At 39.7% G+C, this 16,360-nt stretch overlaps 1 protein-coding gene across 3 annotated transcripts; it reads left to right on the forward strand.

The window, feature by feature from the left end:
• The first annotated feature begins 113 nt into the window (after positions 1-113).
• On the forward strand, positions 114-15,680 carry IRAK4 (interleukin 1 receptor associated kinase 4). Of its 3 annotated transcripts, XM_061467788.1 has the most exons (12): positions 114-279; positions 497-666; positions 1,738-1,883; positions 2,198-2,392; positions 3,204-3,364; positions 4,048-4,112; positions 4,425-4,539; positions 6,592-6,701; positions 9,906-10,089; positions 11,821-11,883; positions 13,615-13,773; positions 13,860-15,680. In XM_061467788.1, the coding sequence occupies exons 2-12, from the start codon at positions 506-508 to the stop codon at positions 13,890-13,892; spliced, it is 1,392 nt and encodes a 463-aa protein (XP_061323772.1). In that variant the 5' UTR covers positions 114-279; positions 497-505; the 3' UTR covers positions 13,893-15,680. The 3 variants fall into 3 exon arrangements, with proteins under 3 accessions (XP_061323772.1, XP_061323771.1, XP_061323773.1); XM_061467787.1 differs by having other exon boundaries at positions 13,615-15,680; XM_061467789.1 differs by lacking the exon at positions 497-666 and having other exon boundaries at positions 1,738-1,889; positions 2,201-2,392.
• The last annotated feature ends 680 nt before the right edge of the window (positions 15,681-16,360 follow it).

The following is a 16,360-nucleotide window of genomic DNA, read 5'->3' on the forward strand; positions in this document are numbered from 1 at the left end:
GGGAAAAAGAGAAAGGGACTTCCCCCCCTCCCCCGACCAGCCATGGGGCGTCCCGGAGGGGGCGGGGCATCCCCAGGCAGCCTATGGGAGAGCGGCGTGGGAAGCGAGCACTTCCGCTTTCTGCTCAGCGAGCCCCTGTCCCCGTCCCGGTGACGCGACCGCCGTCAGAGGCCGGGTCACTCCCTCTTAAAGGGGAAGCGAGGGGCGGGAGCGCCTGCCGGGACGAGGAGGCGCCGCCGCCAGGAAACGACGGGGATCGGCGGGCTGAGGTGAGGTGAGGTGAAGCGAGGTGAGGTATCTCGACTCCCGCCGGCGGTTGTGGGCGGGGCCGCTCGCCTACCGGGGGCGGGCCTTAGGGGGCGGCCGGAACCGGCTGGCCGTGAGGAGAAGACAGGGGCGAGGGCAGTGGGTCGCCGCCGTGCTGGGTCTGAGGCCTGCTCGGCTTCCCGCGGCCCCGGCGAACCTGTTCTGTAACGGTGTCGCTCGTGTTCCGTAGGAGCTGAAGATGAGCACGGCGGTGACGATGTCAACGTACGTCCGGTGCCTCAGCTACGGGCTCCTGAGGCAGCTGGCAGACTTCATCGACCCGCAGGAAGGGTGGAAGAAGTTAGCAGTAGATATAACCAACCCGACCGGTGAAAGCAGATACAACCAAATGCACATAAGGTCCTATATGGGTGTCATGTAACGTAATCTTATTAACTGTTAAGCGCTGTTGTCCATCCTGTTACTGTAACTTGCAGTTTGTGTGCCAGTAGGTACTTACACATTACAGTGCCACTGCCTTAGGGAACTCAAGGTAATTACTTGTAATTGTGCTGTTAGTTCAGTTTTCAGACAAGCTATAGCCAAAGAAAACTGAGTAAGGAAATCAGAATTAGTCACAGGCATAAGTATTTTTAGCAGTACAACATTAGCTGTATAGCTTTCCGTGCAGACTGAAAAACATTGACTTCACTGTGCATCTTCACACAAGAGCAGCACAGGACACAACTGGACTGTAACTCCTCATTCCCCAAGAGAATGTCCAGCAAATGTGGGTAACCCAAGGCCTAAAAGTCACAAGTTTTATTGAGAAGTAATACCAGCAATAGTTTATGAACAGCTTGTAGGGCTTGGTGAATCCTTAAGATGTCTCAAAGGTTATGAGGTTTTTGGATACCCTATGTATCATCTTGAGTTTCCAGTCTGGTGGTTTAACCCCAGCTGGCAGGGCAGTCTTTCTAGTGAAGTTAGCAATAAGTCTTCATTTGCCTTTCTGTAATGACACTAAGTCAGTCAGAATACTGGACTTCAATTTCTGCGTAATGTACATCCCAAACCATTCAGAATGAAGTGTGAATGTCAGATGGGTGGGAAAAACAATTTCATTCCATTTGATTGGGCTCTGACTTGCCCTGTGTCTGTTGCTGACATTCTCTTCTCTGTTAGTTCCATGTGCCAAAATATTATGGGTCCTGGGCAATATGTTGAAGCCATGTATGCATATTTTTTCCCTTTGTTTTTCCCAAATTTTGCATTATTTTTCCACTGAGTTTCATTTTTTTAATTACTTTTAGATGCATTTTCAGAAGATCTGCAAATAGTTGTACAGTTCAGTATATTCAGAATTTTGGGGGCTTTGCTTGTGGGTTTTTTTGCTGTTGTCATTTACCTTTAATCTCTTTCCCTTCTTCATAGTTCTTGAGATCTTTTCTTTCTTTTTTTTTAAATGTTGGTCTTAATTTATCTTTTCAGGAGATTTGAGGCATTTGTCCAAATGGGAAAGAGCCCCACGTGTGAATTGCTTTATGACTGGGGAACCACAAACTGTACAGTTGCTGATCTTGTGGACCTGCTGATTAGGAATCAATTCCTAGCACCAGCAAGCCTTTTGCTTCCAGGTAACTGTTACTCTTGTACAGTTTGCACTGTGTTCTCTGCTTTCTGAAGTGTTAAAAAGTTTCCCAGTAGCATGAAAATGAGAAAGGATTAGGTCAAAATAACCAGAAGTGGATCTATTTTCCATTATTTGTAATAACAGTTTAAATAAGAGTTACAAGTTTAAGTGAGAATCCTGCAGTTTAGACATGGTGGCAGAATATAACCTTCTCATGATGTTTATGTGTCACCTAACCTTAGTAAATGCTGGCATTAATGTTACTTGTTTTATCTGATTCCTAATGTAGTTAACATGTTTTCTAAATTCCATTTTCAGAAGCTGTAAGGATGGCACAAGAAGTTACATTACCTCTTTCTTCACAGGAAACATTGCCTATACATGAAAAACAACTGCCTGTACAGGAAAAAGAAGTGGCTTCTATACAACCTGTTTTAGCTCAGAGTACTGAGAAGCAACATTCAGCTCCTTTTTTCAGTCAAGAAAACAGCAGCCCACAGTCCAGTAACACAGGTAGGTACTTAGTTTGGTAGAATTAAGTACAATGTTTTTTTCTGATCTGTCCTTAACCCCACATAAAATAAATCCTAGCAGTGTATTAATGGCTATATTCCTATTGTCCTGCATGTTATAGGAAACAGCATCTTCCTTTTGCTTCTGTTCTGTGTGGCTGTGAATTTAGCTTGAGTAATAAGATGTCCAGGTATGAGAGGCACCTTGCTGACAAGGCAGCTACTGTGATGCAAACTTGACTGTTAACTAAATCACAGTTTATTTTGTGCTACATATAATCCTCTTGCCCTTTTTAAATACTGATTTTATGGACTGTTTAGCATCTGGCATGTTAAAGCTGGATTTTATATGTCAGAATTGACTACGAATGTTGAAGAAAAGATGACTAAAGAAAGCATCCTAGGAAAGTGTATGGTTGGTGTACTCCTTCCTAAAGGTCCACTTTGGTGTTGCTGCCCGAAGCATGATGTGGTCTAGATACTATTTTTACATCTGACACAGTGTGGCTCTCCTTTTTTTTTTTTTTTTTTAATTCTGATCTTCTGCACTATCATCTATATTATGAATATTATCAAAAACTATTAGCAGAAGGCTGCTTCAGTGCTAATTGCGAAGAAAATTATGCATATCTCTTTGCACATATCACATATATATTTATAAGTTAATTTGGTTTTCTGGTATCTTCATCACAAGGGATTTATGTGGCAGCAAGTTTGTGGTTTAGTAGAACTGAAGCAGAAAATCTATTCAATGTATTTGTTTCTTAAGTGAAAAACATAGCTCTGTGCTAAATGGTAAATGTGTCTTTCAGGCTTCCTTAATTTTTCATTTCATGATTTGGAAAGTGTTACAAATAATTTTGATGCACGACCAGAATCAGCTGGAGGCAATAAACTGGGAGAAGGTGGCTTTGGTGTTGTGTTCAAAGGCTACATCAACGGCAGAAATGTGGCTGTCAAGAAGCTCATTGCTGTGAGTTGTCCTGGGCATTTTTCCTTTTAATGACTATGTACTTTATAGCGTAGACTTGTTTATCTGTGGGAAGTGTTGAACGATATACTTCAAAAAGCATCACCAAGTTAAACATCAGTTGAGCTGAGAACATTATCTGGTTAGTCCCATGAGCGGTGTGAATCGGCACAGTCACCAGAGATGAAGTCTTGCCTTTTCTGTAGCTCTCCTTTCAGTGGTTCAGACAAGCTGTCTGGAAGAGCAGAGCACCCCATCTCTTCCCCTCCCTCCCTCCTGTGCACCCAGGAAGTGGCAGAAGGACAGGAGTGCTAGGGAGGTTTCCCCTTCAGAATCAGATTAGCAACTCACAAGCTAAATAGTTTTTGCCACAGAATTTGAATCTTTATAACTAGTGGTTTGTGTTAATAATTAATTGTGCAGTAAGTGCTGCTAGTGGGTGACTGCAGTGAAATGGGTAAGTTTGTGACTGTGCTGAAATTGAATCCATTTGTCCATGAATAACGCGTTCCAAGGAATTAAAAATCATGTTCTGATACCTTGAGTTGAGTAAAAAAATATTGTGAACAGTTAAGTAGTTATTACATGTAACTAATCTAAAGAAGGGCTTATAATTCTGTTTTTTTTTTTTTAATGGACAACTGCATATGGCCAGCAGTATTAACATCAAATACTTCCTTTTGTAGATGGTTGATGTTAGTGCTCAGGACTTGAAACAGCAATTTGATCAAGAAATAAAATTGATGGCAAAGTGAGTACAGTCTTACACAATGTTGTAAGCCTTTTGTTGGAATCTGAATTGGCAGATAACACATTGGCTAATGTGATCCCTTATTTTTGTCTTTCTAGCATAACTTAATGATTTTCATGTTAAGTGAGAATGTTTCATATACAGCATGGCTGTATTTCTTTTTTTTCTTTTTAAATGATACCACTGCAGAAACCTAGCTATGTGCAGTAGTGATGGAACAAGTAATTGGGGACTGAGTTCCCTCTGCTTTCTATTTTCCTCAAATATTGGAAGTCTTTCAGAGCATATACGAATAGAATTTTTTTGCTGTAGGTGTCAGCATGAAAATCTGGTGGAATTACTTGGTTTCTCAAGTGATGGTGCTCAGCCATGTCTGGTGTATGAATACATGCCCAACGGTTCCTTGCTTGACCGACTTGCTTGTCTGGTAAGTAAAATGTTTTTGAGCTTCCAGTTGTTGTCCTTTGCTGAAGAATAGATACCTATGAAATGGCTTTGAAACTGCAATGAACCGTAATGGCCAAATGATGTCTCACTACTTACTTCTGTGCTCTGTAAGACAAATATGATGACAAGTATTCTTCCAGTAATATTTTATACAAATGTTTTAGACACGTCAAAGCAGGCTGACAGTACGATGTCATGCACCAGTACCTGAAGTGGCACAGGAGCTTGGACTTGTTATGCTTCTGTGAAGCAGAGCAAAGTGTGCTGCAGTGTTGTTCCTGGTTCTGACATTTCCGTGGTGTCTGCTAGTTCCTGAGATTCTGCATTGTGCAATTGCCCTTTGTTCAATGCCCTTATGATAACAGTTTTAACACAATGTTCACAGTCTGCATATCTCTTTCTGAAGTGCCTAAATAAATGGGAAATATGTTTGGTTTTTTTTTTAGTTAGCACTTTGTATAAATGCAATGCTTGCTTCTGATTTAATCTAATGATGTATCTTCTAGCCTTGGCCTTTCATAAATAATAAGTTGCTTTGTTTTTGGTGAGGCAAGTCTGTGTATGAAGGACAGAGTGATACCAGTAGTAAGCCAGACTTAACCTAATAGATGAATGACCATCTTAGTTTGTTGAAGGAATTAAAAAATCTACTTTATACTAAGCAAATGCAGCTTCTGAAGTTGTGATCTGGTGAAGATTTTAAACTGATGCTACTTCAAGCCCCATACTCCCAGACCTTAAACATGGCATGTTGCTTTTTTTTTTTTTTGCACTGGTCTTCCTGTTGTACACCCTCAAGTAAATTTAGTAGTTGGGTTAGGAAACTAATCAGGCTGAAAATACACTCTGTGGAAAAAAAATCTTTAGGTTTCACTCAAAGACATTTCCTCTGCAGGGCCACACAAATACTTCTGCCCCAACAGGACAGGAGTGATTTTAGAATGAGTAGCAGTGGTTGTGGATTTGTTTGTTAGCACTGCTGTCTCAGGTTGGTTTGATTGATTTGTTTGCAAATGACATGTATGATTTATTTTTTTAAACTGAACTAGTGCAAAAGAGAGACAAAGTTTTACTTAAGGCACCGCAAGTTTATCTATAGGAATGAGCAGCGCTTAACAAGGATGTCTAGAAAATGTTCATTCACGTAACTTTGCCAGTTAGCATCAAGTGAGATTAAAAGATTGGTCGTAATTGAAAGCTAAAGTAGAAATAACTGAGCCCTTTACAAGGAAGAGACAAACTTTCTGTATATATTACAAAGACTCTAAGTCAGAATCAATAAATCAGAATCTTCTGATAAATTGAATATGTGAAGAATGTGCATACTGAAGGTGTGTCCTTGCTGGTAACTTCATTTTGTGACTTGACGTGTTTGAGGCATGGACTCTTACATATGTCATCTTTTTGTTATCTGGACCTTAAGGAGCTAGCAAGGGAGGTGGTAGAATGGTGAGATACTCTAATGGTCTTGGCCACTGACAAGATTAAGAGATGGTTTTGAAATGTAGGTGTCCTCATTCCCAAGGTTTAGTTAGTAACATGAATTGAACTAAACTCATGATGTAGTGAATCTGAAATGACTGGAAGATTAGCTCCTCACAGTTAGTAAAAACTCTTGATGGCTTTGTATTATTTACGTTGGGTTAAAGGCTCTGATACTGGTGCTGGTACAATGTGGAAGATGTGGTAGATACAGAGAGTTCTTGTACAGAACAAGATAGATACAGAGAGTTCTTCTACAGCAGCTGGCCTTTGTAGGGCCTTTGTAAGAGTTGACTCTTATCAAGAACACTGCAATGGGTGAGTTAGTCTCAGGCAAAATGCAGGGGAAAGAACTGAATGTGACAAATGCATGTATTTCTGCCCGAGTGAAGAAATGTATGGTATTAGTCTTTTTAACAATTTACTTGAAAACTACAAAGCATATCAAGAAGTGGATTTTGGATTGTGAGGTTTTTTTTATGGTTTGGTTTGGTTTATATATGTATTACATTTTCACCTTTCTACTTGCCTTTCTCTCTTCTTCTTAAAGGATGACACTCCACCAATTTCTTGGAATACAAGGTGTAAAATTGTTCAAGGTACAGCAAATGGCATCAACTTTTTGCATGAAAATAATCATATTCACAGAGATATTAAAAGGTAAAAGCCACTGATTATCTCTGGCTGTGTTTTCCCCCTTCTTTCATTTTTTTTCTTCTTCCACCTGTTAAAATCATTTTAGAGAGAATAAACTGCAACAAGCATTGCTTCAGCCAAGGGCACAGTCTTCTCTGCAAGTGACATCCATCACCATAATCTTGTCTGTGCCACAAGGACATGACCAGTACGGATTTCTAAAGAGAATTATGAAGCTATTAGAATCATAGAATTGTTCAGGTTGGAAAAGGCCTTTAAGATCAAGTCCAACTGTTAACCTAGTGCTGCCAAGTCCACCACTAAACCATGTCACTAAGTACCACATCCACAGGTGTTTTAAATACCTCCAGGGATGATGACTGAGGCACTTCCCTGGGCAGCCTGTTCTAGTGATTGACAACCCTTTCAGTGAAGAAATTTTTCATAATATCCAATCTAAACCTCCCCTGGTGCAACTTGAGACTCTTTCCTCTTGTCCCATTGTTTGTTCCCTGGTAGAAGAGGCTGACACCTCCTCCTGCCCCACTACAACCTCTTTTCAGGTAGTTACAGAGAGTGGTAAGGTCCCCTCTGAGCCTCCTTTTCTCCAGGCAGAACAACCCCAGTTCCCTCAGCCATTCCTCATCAGTCTTATTCTCCAGACCTTTCACCAACTTTGTTGCCCTTCTCTGTACCCTCTCCAGCACCTCAATGTCTTTTACTGAACACAGTATTCTAGATGCGGCCTCACAAGTGCCGAGTACAGGGGGATGATCACTGCCCTGGCCCTGCTGGTCACACTATTTCTTGGCTGCCTGAGCGCAAGCTGGCTCATGTTCAGCCGGCTGTCGACCAACACATCCAGGTCCTTTTCTGCTGGGCAGCTTTCTGCCATAAAATTTCCTATTATAATTTGGATTGTAAATGTTACTTGTAAAATTTAATGTAAACTTTAATTTGTATTGCAGTCTGTTACTATCAAATAGTTGAGTGCTGCAAGAGCACCCAGGTGTTCTGTTCTTTCACAGCTACTGCTAATGAAAAAGCTGCTATTAGAGAACATAATGACTTTTTAAATGAGGAATTTTTCAGATGAAACCCACCTTTTTCTTTTTTCTAGAACATTTCTTCAGAGTGTCTCCTTTGATTTACTGCTATTTATTATAAAGACAGTAAAATTACTTCAGTCAGGTTATGAAGTTCAGGGTTCTTTAAGGATAATGTTCACTTGTTTGTTACACCAGTTTTTCCTAGAGATAGGAGCTTAAAAGAGGTGATGGTTTTGTTGTAGAGTTTGGTGGAGTTTTTTCCTTCTTTTTCTTTTTTTCTTCCTTGCTACAGTTGGTTGTATTTTGGGGTTTTTTTTAAGTGCCAGGGCAGTCCAAATCTTTGAAGGAAAGCTCCAGATGCATTACTCTTCTGTGGCTTAAGAAGGATCAACTGGCTGATTGGGTGTCATAGCTGACTGTTTCAATAGCTTTCTGACTTATGGCACCTGCTAAATGTAGGCTCTTTGGTTTTGTGACCTTCCAGCTTGTAAGGAACACATTTTTCTTTTTCAGCCTGCCTCATAGAATGTGCTTGCTGCTTTAACAACTTGTATCTTTTTTCTTCCCTGCTTAAGCCTCTGGACAAGTGTAATGACTGGAAGGGATGCATTATTTTACCTTGTACTCCTCTACCCTTCTAACTGCTGTGAGTTGATCATATTACAGGATTGGGTTTTATTTTGTTTTTTTATTTTGGATTTCATTTTGCAACCTCTTGGAGTGTGACTAGTTAATAAATTTGGTTGGTGGATGAATAGTGCTGCTGCACCCAGGTGAAACATAGAGGAAGAGACATCTAAGATTAACCTCAGTCTTCATTTTGCTGTGATGTGTGGAGACAATTCGTAACCACATAGGCACTAGAACAGCTTCTGTGTAGGCTAGAGGGGACAAGATTGACTGGGTGTTCTCAGAGTTGTCCATAGTTTTTTGGCTTGGTTATGCCCAGGAAGTAGTTAATTTCTCTCTTGAAGCTTGACGGTTGCAGTAAAACTTGCTTCTATTGTGCTCTTCGTGGTGAATCAAAAGTGGCCACTCTTAAGCTGATAAGAAGCTCAGATATATGAAGTTGTCATCCTGTCCTTCCTTCTTTTCAGGGCTGAGCTTTAAATATGAAACCAGATGGGGGATGATGCCTTGACCAGTGTTCAGCCCTTTGCAATGGCCTTTTATTAAACTATTTAGAGCAGTTCTGACACCAAGTGATCTCTTGTAACTGACAGCTATGTTAATTTTGAGAAGGTTTGGAGAACAAGAAGGGGAAGTTAGACATGCAAGTTTCTAGTAAGTGTTAATATGCTGTGTTTGGCTATATGGTTTTCTTACGGTTCCATTAAGGGAGTCAGAAAGTTAGAATTACAGAAGTGTTAAATCGAGTGATTTTTAAAATGGTCCCAAGTGCCAGAAGTTTAACAAAACAGTAGAAGATTTATGCTGTAGTTCAACCCAGTGAGTATTTTATGAAAGCATTAAGGTCTGCTGGATGAGCCTCATTTTTCAGGGTTTTTTTCAAGAAAAGTAAAAGCTGGAGATCAAGTGCAAACACAGCACATGTATTATTCCAGCATTAATAAGTTATCTGTCTCTCTTCCAAGAAAAGAATTAAGAGTATTAGTATTCATTTAGTACATGAATTTGGAATGGTTGACGTAGTACTAGATAATAGGTATAAAAACCTGCTTTTGTTAGTTCTGAGTAGAGATTTAGACAGTTAAGAATTGTACTGTGATCCAGTACCAGTTGATCAAAGCAAGTATTCTCTATTATCCTTCTTAAAGAAAGAGTATTCAGATGCAAAACAGGGGTGTAACATAATTGGTGTCTTATAAGGAACTTCTTATATTTGTAGGATTTGTGGTTACAGGGGGTGTTTGGTTTTTTCCCGTATGGGTTTTATTTTTTTCCCCCCTTTTGTGTTTGTTTTTGCATGCACAAAAAAAAAAAGGATGGTTCTTGGCAGCCAGTGCTTGATTTATTTAGAGCAATTAATTTTGAAATGGAGCAATTTCCAACAAAACTAATCCTTATATTTTCTTTCTTTGTTATATGGATAACGTATCTTAGATTTCAGGAAACAGTTACTAAAGAGTTATTAGTCTATCATAAAACCTAATTACAGTACTGATTTGGAAAATGCTTTTTTCTGTTTTTTTAAATTTTCCCCTTCCTTCTCCCCCAGTGCAAATATCTTATTAACTGATGCGTATATGCCCAAAATTTCTGACTTTGGGCTTGCCAGAGCATCTGTAACATTCACACGAACAATCATGACTGAAAGAATTGTTGGAACAGCAGCCTATATGGCACCTGAAGCTCTGCGAGGAGAGATAACACCTAAATCGGATATCTTCAGTTTTGGAGTAGTAAGTGGAATGTGGGAAGCAGTATACGACTTTCTTTTTGGTAAATAATGAAAGCATACAAAATCAAGAATATCTGAAATAAAATAATCTGCTCTGATCTATCACTTTTCTTTGCCCCAATATACATGCTCTTAAAATAGCATTTCTAAACTTTGATGGATTTCAAATAATCTGAGTAAGTTGAATTTGCATGTGAAAGACCAGAGTGAAATAACATTCCAGGTTCTAGCTAAATGTAGTTTAAGGTAATGTGGAACATTGTTTGTTCTTGCATAGTATGGCACAAAATTTTAACTCAGTATGGGGGAAAAAAATTACTGGAAAAGAAAATCATAGAATCATAGAATAGTTAGGGTTGGAAAGGACCTTAAGATCATCTAGTTCCAAACCCCCTGCCATGGGCAGGGACACCTCACACCAAACCATCTCACCCAAGGCTCTGTCCAACCTGGCTTTGGAGCACCACCAGGGATGGAGCATTCACGACTTCCCTGGGCAACCCATTCCAGTGCCTCACCACCCTCACAGTAAAGAACTTCCTCCTTATATCCAGTCTAAACTTCCCCTGTTTAAGTTTTAACACACTACCCCTTGTCCTGTCACCACAGTCCCTAGTGAAGAGTCCCTCCCCAGCATCCCTATAGGCCCCCTTCAGATACTGGAAGGCTGCTATGAGGTCTCCACGCAGCCTTCTCTTCTCCAGGCTGAACAGACCCAACTTTCTCAGCCTATCTTCATACAGGAGGTGCTCCAGTCCCCTGATCATCCTCGTGGCCCTCCTCTGGACTTGTTCCAACAGTTCCATGTCCTTTTTATGTTGAGGACACCAGAACTGCACACAATACTCCAGGTGAGGTCTCACAAGAGCAGAATAGAGGGGCAGGATCACCTCCTTCAACCTGCTGGTCACGCTCCTTTTGATGCAGCCCAGGATACGGTTGGCTTTCTGGGCTGCAAGCGCACACTGAAGCCGGCTCATGTTCATTTTCTCATCCACCAACACCCCCAAGTCCTTCTCCGCAGGGCTGCTCTGAATCTCTTCTCTGCCCAACCTGTAGCTGTGCCTGGGATTGCTCCAACCCAGGTGTAGGACCTTGCATTTGTCATGGTTAAACTTCATAAGGTTGGCATCAGCCCAAACCACCAAACTTGCTGAGGGCGCACTCAGTCCCACTGTCCATGTCACCAACAAAGATGTTGAACAAGACCAGTCCCTACACTGATCCCTGAGGGACACCACTCATTCCAAAATAAGTGTGGTTTACTGTATTTCAGCACCAAAAGTGTGTTACCCATGTGGGGTTTGCCTTAAAGCTGTGTACAGAAAAGACATGAGCTTAATATTTGGGAGAACACTGAATACATCACAAATAGATCCAAGACCCTGACTGCTACTGACCTCTTCCTTCATGGCATTTAGTTTTATGGGGAGGTGGGCCAGACACTGTGTCTGAATACTTTGGAAATTCTTCTGTTATGCTCTGAAGAGGTACAACGTAGGGTGAGAAGAAGTTGCTTTGAAATTCATAAGCAAGACTGCTAATAACAGTTAATGAAAGTAAAGGTAGGAACAACAGCAACAACAGTTGGTTGTGTGGAGAGCTGTCTTTGGACATAGTTCTTGTGAGCATTTGTTTGAAAGAGTGGGGGTCATGCTCCTTTTTCTAAGTGATGTACATGCTCAGGATTATTCTGTGCTTCATTTTCTCCTCTTGACTATTTTTCTCCTAGGTCTTACTAGAAATAATGACGGGTCTTCCTCCAGTGGATGAGAAACGGGAGCCACAGTTACTGGTATGTTCTTTTTTGCTTTCTCTTCTCCTCCCCCTGCTCCAGGATCCCTTTATGTGCAATAATAGTAAGCAGGTTGTGAGACAATCAAGTTAGCCATCAAAATACATAGTTATGAAAATAGCTCTTGTGTCAATGTTTGTCTTAGAGGTGAGGCTGAAACTTTTATCTCTTGGCTGGAAGAAGATTGTTCAGTCCCCAAGGTCATCTCCTGATCTGATATTATAATTCTCTTCATTTTTGTACCACTTCTTATTGTAATATCATTATGCTTTATCAGTTTCCTCCTGTTATACAAAGATATCCTGATAGCTCCTTGTTCACCAGAGCTTTTTAAACTATCCATCTCAGTTGTTTCTTTATAGTTCTCTACCCTTCTTAGCATTCTTGTATCAATTTTCATTTTCTTCAACTTTACTAATAATTTGCAAATACCTTGTGCTTTTAACCTTAGGGAAGTTTGGAATGTAAGGGCTTTTTTTCAGGGTGAGGGGTGGGTTGGACTTTGTTTTCTTTTTTTACTGTTCAGTTAGTAATTCAGTCTACTAATGAGGAAAGTAATGTCTTGGAGCTCTCTTTAATTGAAAATCTTACCAGGCTATTCTTAATTTAGCCTTTCATTTAGTTTAAGATTAAATTCTCAACTACTTAGTCCAAGAAGTTTTCCTGGAATATTTATTACATAAAGACTTACTTGCCAAGTATGAAATCGTTGAGATTTGGATTGGTTTTGCTGCATGCTGTTTGGTAGCAGATCTTTCCACAGCTTTAGGAATACCTGTGTACTGCTAATAAAGTTTTTTCCTCTAAGCTGTATCTTCTGGGGTGTCATAATACTTATCCAGTTGAGCTCTGTAAAGACCTTGGAGAACAGTCCCTCTCAAACTGAACCTTGAGGTTTTGGGTTGCTTTTGTTTCGAAGCACGTTTTTTCAGAACTGGGGTCTCAAACGGAGCAGAACATAAGATTGGAGTGGTACAGTTTATCTTTGTAATGTACTTTTGGGAGCACAGAGAATGGTCAATGAAAGATGTGGCATCCTTAGCTTGAAAATTTTGGCGCAGTTGTATTTTAGCAATTTCAGACAGACGCAAAGAGGAAGGCAGAACTGCCTCTACCATACTAACATGTGCGAGGTATTCCTCAGTCAGTATTTGTGATGACAGGTAACACATTTCAAGTGTATTGGAGCTGGAGAGCTTGGAGTAAATGAGTCAGATTTAAAAACTGGTTTAAATCTGGACATGTCCTTTAGAATAGATAAAGCAACCACTGAGACTGGTGACAGAAGGCATTAGTTTACAGAAAGAAGCTTTATAAAGTTGACAAAAAAGTTATTCATACTTAAACTTGTATATTTGTGGGTTTTTAAGTAAACAGAGATATTTTATGTTGATCTTAAAAAGAGCTTCTCTTAAAAAAGAGACAATACTAGGAAACAGCCTTCAACTGTGAGAAAGATACAGCTGTATGATGCAGCTTCAAGAAAAGTGCTTTACAATTTTGTGCTAACTCAATTAGAAATTATGTATAATAAAAATGTGTAGTTCATTTATAGTCTTAGAGGCTGATAAACAGTTATTCTGCTGAACCAGTGTCATAATTCTTTGTCTAGAAGAGGGGTTGAGAGAAGAAAGGGACACTCAAAAGCAAGCTTTCAAAGTGTTAGTGTGGAATACATAATGTTGGAGTGCTTACAGGCTTGCCTGCTTATTGGTACAAACTCTCTTGCAGTTAGGTATCAAAGATGAAATTGAGGATGAGGAAGCAACTATTGAAGATTATATTGATGAAAAGATGAGTGACTGGGATGCACCCTCAGTTCATAAAATGTATTCAATTGCTGATCGGTGCCTGAATGAGAAAAAAAACAGAAGGCCAGACATTAAGATGGTATGTAGTCTCACAGACCAATGTCTTCTTTTGAGTGTGTGTGTTTACAGTATCAGTTACTTGTATTTCTGTCTGGTCTCTTGCAGGTTCAACAGCATCTACAAGAGATAAACATTTGATGTTTCTTCTGATACACATAAAAAAATTTGTAATAGACACCAGTAGAAAATATTTTATTACTATTTAGTGAACACTATCAGGTTTTCTGCTATCCAGAGCTTCCTGGTCTGCATTTAAGGCGGACTGTTGGCCTGTCACCAGGTTTTGGCTAACTCAGCAGCCTTTCACATATCCTTAGCCATTGGGCCCTTTTTTGTATTCACAAATTGCAGTGCTGGTTTATCTACTCCACAGCTTTTTAAATGTGTTTTTGTATTAGAATCTATTTGATTGTTTTGATTTACAAATATCAAGTATGTCTGCTGCAAAGGCATATGGCAGTAATAGGTAAGTATTTTTTCTACAAACTGCTTCTTTGATCAGGTGTACTATACCTCTTTCTATTGAAGACAAAACCATTTAATAGATATAAATGGTACTTACACTGGGAGAAGAAGCAATAGTAGCACCCACTGAAAACAAACTTTGTCATTTTGACTTGAGAATTGATAGTAGTGCGAGTGGACTGATTGATAATGTTGTGAATGTGATTGTTTTTCAGAATGTCCTCTCAGGATTAGTTTTAGTCAGATAAGTGCTGTGAGATGTATCCTGGATTGTTGTTTTTTTTTTAGTTTCAAGGATTTCCAAGCAAAATAAATAACTGCTGTGCTGTGCAAATGCAAAAATACGTCTGCCTTCCTTCCAGTGAACTCTGTATGATGACAAACCATTTAATTTCTTAGCTGCTTTGAGTATTTTATACTTCAGGGGAGGATTCAATATGGACTATAAATATAGATGGTTAAAGGGGGCAGAATAATAATTCTGTGAAGACCAATCCTGCATTTTGCTTAATGAAATAATTATGTTCTTTTAAAAATATATATATGTATGTATATTAATAACTATTAAAATGCACTTTTTAAAAAGCAACATGGAAAGCTTTCTAAAATAGAAACACCAAAGATCAAAGCAGACTAAAAATGGAATGAAAGTGACTAGGAAGGTTCTAGATACTGAAGCAGGTATGAAACTTCACACTGAGTAGGTATGAAAATACTCCTATTGTGAATGAAGGAGGTTATTTTCATATAACCCCTTTTCTGTGCCTCATGACCTTTTTCTTGACAGCCTAGATGAAGGCTTAGCTTCCAGCTAAATTTGAAATTCCATGATTATCAAAGAAAAAGGAAACACTGAGAAATGACCTGACTGCATACAAAGATATATATATATATATCTCTTCGTAGAAAGCACGCAAGTCCTAACACATGTATTAATACCATTAGATCTCCGTTAACTGTTTCTGTATTGCCTTTTCAAACTTCTAGTTTTATTTAAACATAAATGGTAAAACCTGTTAGCATAAATAAAACTTCTGCATTACCATGGCAGATGATTATTTCTGCTATTAAAATATTAAGCCTTGGAAACACCAGTTGGTTTACATTGCTTGCATTTCTGATAACATTGTGCTAACCTCACTGCATGGAGTAAAACTGCACATCTCTGAACCTGGGCTCGTGGAGAAGAAAACGGCTATAAAGCTATATCAGAGTAAAATCTGCTGAAACCATTCTCCAGTTTTAAACATCTCCACCTCTTGGGTAAGGGTTTCTTATTAGATCACATCTGCTTTTTACATTCCCTAGAGCTAGACTGTCATCTGTAGTGTTGTCCTGAAGCATGGTTGCTGAGTAACCTGTCAGTGATGTTTACCTCTGGTACAGGACAACAATTTTAGTTATGCATCAGCCATGATGTTCCAAGTATTAGAGGAATCTTAGCTACAAGCACGAGTGCCTGTTCTTGTGTCAGACAGGACCATGACTGCTTGAAGCACTGCTGTCAGTACTGGAGTTTTGGCAGACATTTTTCCCCTCACTCACTGAAAATGAAGCATGTTAGCTACCATTTCATACAAGGGGGTGAAAAAGGGATTTGAATTTGTTTAGTATTATTCTAGTGAGGAATGAAAATGGGAGGTGTTAGGTAAAGCTAGCTAACTTAGTTATTTGAAATACACAGGGTATGAGAAGAGACTTGTCTTTCCTTCCCCTCTTCCCTCCACTCCCCCCAGTGTTTTTAAGGTCTTTCTACAGTAAAGTCAACACCTACAGACGCTAACAGGGGATAGGAGTAGCTGACTTTTGTTTCACTTATTCACTGCAAAAACCTTAAGCTATCCTAGGATACATACTGCTTTGTATTAATTACCGTAGACTGCGTTCCAGGACACAAATCAGTAACTTGAATCATTCAGGTTCTTTGAATACAGGGATGATCTAGTTCCATAGAACTGGAGGTGAGAGATTTGCTGCTGTTGGTGGGTGAAGAACATGCTGCACAGGAGATGAGATAAATACCCTCAGGATAGAGCTAGGGCTAATACAGGAGGCAAGCCAGCCCTATGGGTGGGGACTGCCCTCAGTGAAAGAGCCAGCCTTTTGCTTGTTAAGCATCTGGAGAACTGTCACATAAAGCA

The sequence above is a fragment of the Pezoporus flaviventris genome, unplaced genomic scaffold (genome assembly GCF_033815535.1).
Source record: "Pezoporus flaviventris isolate CSIRO_AGI_PZ_B2104156 unplaced genomic scaffold, CSIRO_AGI_Pfla_v1 ptg000045l, whole genome shotgun sequence".
Classification (NCBI taxonomy): domain Eukaryota; kingdom Metazoa; phylum Chordata; class Aves; order Psittaciformes; family Psittacidae; genus Pezoporus; species Pezoporus flaviventris.

What these genes read in the sequence shown, in the direction of transcription:
- IRAK4 (XM_061467787.1), top strand. Translation starts at nt 506, where the DNA reads ATGAGCACGGCGGTGACGATGTCAACGTACGTCCGGTGCCTCAGCTAC. An exon ending in TACAACCAAATGCACATAAG is followed by an intron (nt 667 to 1,737) that starts GTCCTATATGGG and finishes TTATCTTTTCAG; the next exon opens with GAGATTTGAGGCATTTGTCC. An exon ending in AGCAAGCCTTTTGCTTCCAG is followed by an intron (nt 1,884 to 2,197) that starts GTAACTGTTACT and finishes TTCCATTTTCAG; the next exon opens with AAGCTGTAAGGATGGCACAA.